Here is a 6,905-nt window from a genome sequence, read left to right as displayed (position 1 = left end):
ACTGGCCGAGCGTGACTCACACCCCCTGTGTCCTGCCAGTCGCTCCCAGGCCACGGCCCGGGCCCATCGCAGGTCAGACACACCCGAACTCTGCTCAGCCACAGAGGCCTCCTAGGCAGCCCAGCCAAACCGCGAGCACCTCCGGAGTGGGAAATGGAGGCCACGCCGCTATTTATGACGATTCGGTGGTAGCCGGCGGTGGGGGGGCTGGACTCCTGGGTTCCAGCTCTTGGGGGGGAGTGGGCTTGAGTGGTTAGAGCAGGGAGGGCGCTGGGAGTCAGGACGCCTGGGTTCTCGCCGTGGCGGGGGGGGCTAGAGGTTAACATGGGCTGCCTGCGGGGGAGGGGGTGTTTGCGCCCCTCGCTCACTGCAGCTCCCCTTGCTCCCCTGCTGCAGGCGGCACGCTGCGGTGCAGACAATGCGCCCTGGACGAGCCCTACGTCGGGTGTATCCCCGGGGCCTCTGAATGCACCCCTAAGGCCGGGCATTCGTGCATGGCCATCAACATTAGCTATCGTAAGTGGAGTGGTGCGGTGGGGGGGGGGAACCACACTGGGGGCTCTCTGGTCCTAATGCCTCAGGCACCACCCCCCCACACCCCAACCAGGCCTGATCCTGGCTCCCTTCTGGGCAAGGGGTTGCTTGGCTCGCTCCTGGCACCTTGTGGCCAGGGTCAGAACTGCAACGTGGGCTCCCAGTCCCCTTCTGCATTCACCCTGCCCACCACCCCCCTAAGCTCTAACCACTAGACCCCACTCCCCTCCCAGAGCTGGAGATAGAATCTAGGCTTCCTGGCTCCCAGCTCCCCCTCCCCCCACTGCTCTAGCCATTTGACCTCACTTTCCTCCCATGGCCGGGGTTTCCCATCCCTGTCCGTGCCCTGGGCCGGGAGGTGGCGGGTTCGAGTGGCGCGGCTCAGCGCTCGGCCTCTCTGTCTCCCCCTGCAGGAGGCGAGGTGCAGTACTTCGTCCGGGGCTGCATCGAGAAACCCGCGCGCTGCGGGCTGGTGAAGGAGTCGCTGATCCCCGGGTACCAGATCAACGTCACCTGCTGTTCCCACGCCGCCTTCTGCAACGACTTGATCCTGCTGCCCACGACCTAGGGAGGGCGCGGGGTCCAGCCTGCCGCCCTCCCCCATCCATGCCTTTCCCCCACCCTCCTCCCTCTATCCATCCTCTTCCTCTACCACTCCTTTCTTCTCTTCACCGTTCACCCCTCCCTCTCGCCCCATCTTCCAGCCTCCCTCCGCCGCCTTCCCTTCCGCCCGCCCCTCTCCCTTCATCCCACACAGCCTCTTCCTCCAGCCGCCGCCTCCTCCCCCTGATCTCCTCCCCCTCCCCCGTACACTCTCCCTCCACTCAAGCGCCAGGTTTGAAATCCGTCCACACCCCCTAATTCGCTGTGATTAATAAACGTGTTGCCGGCTTGCACGGCCCTATCTGACTACAGCGCCTGGGGACGACAGACTCAGCTACCTAGAGCGGGGAAGGCTGGGAGTCAGCACTCCTGGGTTCCAGCCACAGCTGCGGGAGGGGAGCAGGGGCTGGTGAGTTCAGGGCCAGGACTCCTGGGTTCTCTGCCTGGGCTCTGGCAGGAGAGTGCAGCTGCGACACTGGACTGCATAGCCTCAGGAGACCTTCTTGAATTAACTGTGTGTGACTTCGGAGTCTCTTCTGATTACTGGACCTAAAAACATACTCCCGTTTGCTCAGCTGCTTCTGCCTCTTCCCCCCCCGTACAGCGCCTAGCGCCCGAACCTAACTAAAGGCACACACCACAACTCAGGTCCGCACCAGCGCCACAGAAAGCACACCCCATGCACCAGTCCCGTCCATTCATCCATGGGAGCCAGTGGCTACACCAGTCTGCTTGGCTCCTTGCTGGACGGCAGATGTTCCATGGGCTTCTCTCTCAGGCGCCCCAACCAACAGCCCCAGACCCTGGGGCCGCCATGTTTTATAGCTTAACCTAGCCAATCAGCATCGAGCTCTGTGGAATGCGGACCTGAGTGAAAACCTGCCCGTTCCACAGTATGCAAATAAGGAGGTTATCAAAGCGGCCAATCCAGGCCTGAGTTTGGGCCATAGCAACTGGCTTGTTTATTAGCAACTGTGTAAACAATGGGTAGGGGAGGGGCAGGAGGAACTTCACAGAATGGGGGTTTCTTGAGTCACCCCCCCCCACTTCCTCCTATCCCGGGGCCCATTCCCATCTGGTTATTTGGGCTTCTCATCCAATCCTGGAGCAGCTGCTAGACCAGAGGCCCACAGCCCAGGCTAAGGAGAAAAGCCCCAGTCAGATGACGACCCTAAGCGGGAAGTGAAGCGGGGCCACGGCCCATCAGCAAACGTTTCCAGTGGGAACGTCCCAGTCCCTATTAGCCCCATGGGTAATGGTAGAGGATTTCTCCCACTAGACCCCCGCATCAAGTCCAGACAGGACCCTATATTCCCACCCCAGGGAGCCCCCTCCGTTGTATTCCCCACTGCCGCTGTCTAGAGAGATTCATCCATTCTGGTCCCCCCGGCCCAGCCCCCACCAGCTTGTTTTAAGCCAAAAGAAAAAGAAACTGAGGCAGGAAATGTGCTTCTAAAAATACCTACGCAGATGCAACTGGATGTCATGTTTATAATGGTCAAGGTCCCAGAGTCAGCCCGTCTTCCGGCCCTGGGTGCAGATGGGAGTCGGCGCCCCCAGAGGGGAAAGGCCCCATTCCCCGCCCCCTGAGCCAGCCAGTCCCCCCCGCCCTGGGGCAGGATAGAAGCCAGCACCCCCTAGAGGGGAAAGGCCCCATGTCCCATTCCCCACCCCCTGAGCCAGCCAGTTCTCTAGGAGTGGATAGTTTGGAGGATCGATGCCACCGGCCCCTGCACACGGCCATCTATCCAGGTATCATCTCCCACTCAGGCCCCCTTCCCGCCCCTGGGTCCGGGCCTCTGCAACTGCCTCTGGGGTGTGGCGACTCTGGAAACCGGAGGTCACACTGGGGACTCCAGCCTTCTGTCCTGGGGGCTCCCTGGGGGGGTGTTGGGGGGCTGCCGATTGCTGGTCTGGAGGGGAAAAAGAAAGATGGAGATGCAGGAGATTCCCACCCCTCCCCCCAAATTCTCCCCACCCCACTTGATCCTGATACCCCCCCCACACACACACACGGCTGCCCCCCTCTCAGACCAGCCCCAGCTCCTCACCACCCCCCACAGATCCCTTCCAGGCTGATCCCAGATCTCCCCCACAATCTCCCCATGAACCAATCCCAGCCCCCCACCTACACACACCAATCCCAGATCTGGCCAACCCTCCCCCCAGCTCCTCCCCCCAGTCCAGCTCCCCCCAAATTGATGCAAGCTTCACCCTCCCCCCAGTCCAGTTCCCCCCACAATCCATACCCCTCTCTGACCAACCCCTGCAGATTGCCCCCAAATTAATCCAGCCTCCCCCCAAATACACACAGTGATGATGCCTCTCAAAACAATCCAAAAACCGGCCAATCCAACCCTCCCCCCAATCCTCCCTGCTAAGCCTGACCCCCAAATATCTCGCTTCTCTGCTCGGGGCTCCAGCCCCACACCGCCCATTAACCCTTCGGACGCTGCCCCCCTTCTTACCAGCTTGGGACTGGTTCTCCAACAGGGCCTCGGGCTGCTCTGCCCACAGCTTGTAGGCCGGGTTGCTCAGGAAGCGCTTGGTCCGGCCACAGCGGAGACACCGCACGACCGTCCAGCGCTGGCCGCGGTGCTCTGGGGGGGTGGGGTGGAGGAGGAGAGGGGGAAGAGGGGCAGGGAGTCAGGGATGAACACACAGACAAGGATGCACAGGGAGAGGGTTAGCTACCTGACCCCACTGCCCTCCCACAGCTGGGACAGAACCCAGGAGCCCGGGCTCCCAGCCCATCCTGCTCTAACCACTATACCCCACTCCCCTCCCACAGCTGGGACAGAACCCAGGAGCCCGGGCTCCCAGCCCATCCTGCTCTAACCACTAGACCCCACTCCCCTCCCACAGCTGGGACAGAACCCAGGAGCCTGGGCTCCCAGCCCATCCTGCTCTAATCCACCTGGCCCCACGCCCCTCCCAGAGCCAGGGATAGAACCCAGGAGTCCGGGCTCCTAACCCTCCAGGGCAGTATTGATCCTTTCCCACCAAGGGGCGGCACTCACTTCTCTGGCGCACAGTGGAGCTGACACCCGGGACCAGGAGGGAGGAGCAGGATTTGCAGATGGTTCTCTTCACTGAGGGGTCCCTGGGTGGGGGAAGAAAGACAGGGGCTGGGCCTGGGGAGATGGGCCCTTAGAGGGGAAAAGACTCCATGGCCTGTTCCCCAAGCTAACCCCCAGCCCCTGCCCCAGGGCCGGATGGCAGCCGGTGCCTCCTACAGGGGGAAGGTCCCAGGTCTCAACACTCACTGTCTCAGGACCAGCCGGCGGCTGATGCTGCGCTGGGCGTGGCAGTAGAACCGCGCCAGCTCCTGGTTGTCGGGGTTGTGGGCGAGGACGCAGTGAGCCGCCTGCGGGGTGGGGAAGAGACGCAGAGGAAGGGAAGCGGCCCCAGATCTCCCCCTCACGTCACCCTCAATCCCTCCCTCCCCCAGCCCCGCGTCACTCTCCCCCTCCCCACTGATCTCCCCTCCCCAGCCCCACGTCACTCCACCAATCCCCCTCCCCCATGTCATCCTACTGATCCCGCCTCCCACAGCCCCATATCACTCCTCCCACCTCCAGCTCGACCCATCCATCCCCCACATTGCCCCACCAACCCCCCCTCCCGGTCTCACCTGGTCCCATCTTCCTCCAATCCCCCCTCCACCACTCCATACACTCAGGTCAGAAGGGACCATGCTGATCATCTAGTCTGACCCCCTGCACAACGCAGGCCACAGACCCTCACCACCCACTAACAGACCCTGACCTAAGACCGAGTTATTGAAGTCCTCAAATCATGATCTAAAGACTTCAAGGTACCGAGAATCCACCAGCCAGTGAGCCATGCCCCATGCTGCAGAGGAAGGTGAAAAAACCCCAGAGCCTCTGCCAATCTGCCCGGGGGGAAAATTCCTTCCTGACCCCAAATATGGCAATCAGCTAAACCCTGAGCATGTGGGCAAGACACACCGGCCAGACCCCCAGAAAAGATTCTCTGCAGTGACTTGGATCCCACCACATCTAATATCCCATCGCAGGCCATTGGCAGATCTACCACCAGTAGTCAAAGAGCAGCCCATTGCCAAACTAGGCTGTCCCATCCTAGCATCCCCTCCATTAACTTATCCAGCTGTTTTGAACCCGGCTAGGTTTCTTGCCCCCACTGCTCCCCTTGGGAGGCTGTTGCAGAAGTCACTCCCCCAATGGTTAGAAACCTGCCTCTAATTTCAAGTCTAAACTTCCTGCTGGCCAGTTTATATCCATTCATTCTTTGCACACAGACACCCCAACCCTCTTAGCCCCATGCTCTACTCAGAAATCCTGGGGAGAGCACCAGAAATCCCCCCTTTCCCCGGTCTCACAGAGACCCACCCTGGCCCTGGGACTAGGGGGAACGGCTCACAGGGTCTCTCTTGGGGGTGCCCCCCCAGTGGGGTCCAAGCACTAAGGGGCACCACCCTCACCTGGTAGAGGAAGCTGAGCCTCTGGAAAGCTTCTTTGTCCTTCACCTGGGCTGACATCGCGGGCGGGGGGGGGATCTGGGATGGGGGGGAGGGAAATGTTTTGAGAGGAGGGCAGCCCAGTCCCGAAGGGGCTGCTGCCTGCCCCGCCCCCGCAGTGGGCAGGGTGGGGGTGTTTTCAAAGTCCACCCCCCACACCCCATTTCTAGAGACCCCCCCACACCAGGAGCTGGGATCTGTCGCCTGCCAAAAGAGGGGGGCTGGCGGGCTCTATTCTTCTTCCAAGAGGGGGAGAGGGTCCATCCCCCCAGGTGATTCCAGACCGGGGCCCTGCCGCCCCCTCGCCCCTTGTAGGGTTACACCTGTTCCCCCCAAACAGCGACCCCATTAACCCCCTCCATCACCAGCCCCTCTTATTTACCTCTCCCCTGCCCTGCCCCCCCACTTCTCCCTTCCCTCACCTTTCCGCAGATCCCCTCCAGCCCCCCCCCCCTTATTGACCCCCTAAATCCCCCTCCCCCGTTTGCCTTGGACCTCAGCCACGTGGAGACGCCACCACCGAGCAGCTGCTGCAGCCTCTTCCGCTCCTGCCCCCAGCTGATGTAGCCGTCACAGCAGCAAAGGCCTCTGGGAAATGTAGTTCCCCAGCCTGCCCGGCCCCGCTGCACACCATGGGGCCACCCCAGTGCATCAGGGGTACCCCCCCTCCTGCTTCTGCTCCCCCATTGGTCCCCCCTTTTTCTCCCCCATCCTGACCCTCGGCCAGCCATTCCCCCTCCCTTCAGTAGGGGGCGCTCTGCCCTTGCGCTCAGAGCTGGCCCCAATGCCCCAGTGGGGCTGTGCTGCAGGGACTGGTGGGTGGGGGTCCCGTAGGGGGCGCTCTGCCCCTGCAGTCACTGCTGGCCCCAATGCCCCAGTGCGGCACTAGGGGGCGCTGTGCTGCAGGGGGGAACGGGACCTGTAGGGGGTGCTCATTGGGTCTATGAGGATCCCCCATCCCTACTGGTCCTAAATTTCCATGGCTCAGTGTTTCGAGGTAGTTCAGTAGCAGCTGCCTTCCACCCCGGTAAAGTGTACCCTTCCCTCCCCCCCCACGTGGGGACCCCGGATATGAGCACCCACGAAGAGCAGGGACATCTACACCGACTGCTGATTTAAAAGAAAAACTGACGTAAATGTCGAAGCACGGCAGCTGCGGCCTGGGGGCTGCCGAGGGCAGCCGTGTGCCCCAGAGCGCGGATGTTTCAAATGAACCTTAAAGCCGGAGTAATGATCTTTATTGCTTCTGTCTCCTCTCCCTCTCTCT

At 61.8% G+C, this 6,905-nt stretch overlaps 1 protein-coding gene across 1 annotated transcript; it reads right to left on the bottom strand.

Moving 5' to 3' along the window:
• Nucleotides 1–1,904: 1,904 nt before the first annotated feature.
• RPP21 (ribonuclease P/MRP subunit p21) lies at nucleotides 1,905–5,677 on the bottom strand. The gene is made up of 5 exons (XM_067530082.1): nucleotides 5,603–5,677; nucleotides 4,404–4,504; nucleotides 4,158–4,240; nucleotides 3,606–3,737; nucleotides 1,905–3,050 (listed from the first exon to the last, which is right to left on the bottom strand). Exons 1-5 carry the CDS (start codon nucleotides 5,657–5,659, stop codon nucleotides 2,893–2,895), a joined length of 531 nt encoding a protein of 176 aa, XP_067386183.1. The 5' UTR covers nucleotides 5,660–5,677; the 3' UTR covers nucleotides 1,905–2,892.
• Between the last annotated feature and the right edge of the window lie 1,228 nt (nucleotides 5,678–6,905).

The sequence above is a fragment of the Emydura macquarii genome, unplaced genomic scaffold (assembly GCF_026122565.2).
Source record: "Emydura macquarii macquarii isolate MOO-44397 ecotype Brisbane River unplaced genomic scaffold, CSIRO-AGI_Emac_v2 contig_3035, whole genome shotgun sequence".
In the NCBI taxonomy this organism is placed as follows: Eukaryota; Metazoa; Chordata; order Testudines; family Chelidae; genus Emydura; species Emydura macquarii.
Note: the sequence above shows the minus strand (reverse complement) of the source record. Positions and strands in the feature narration are given on the sequence as shown.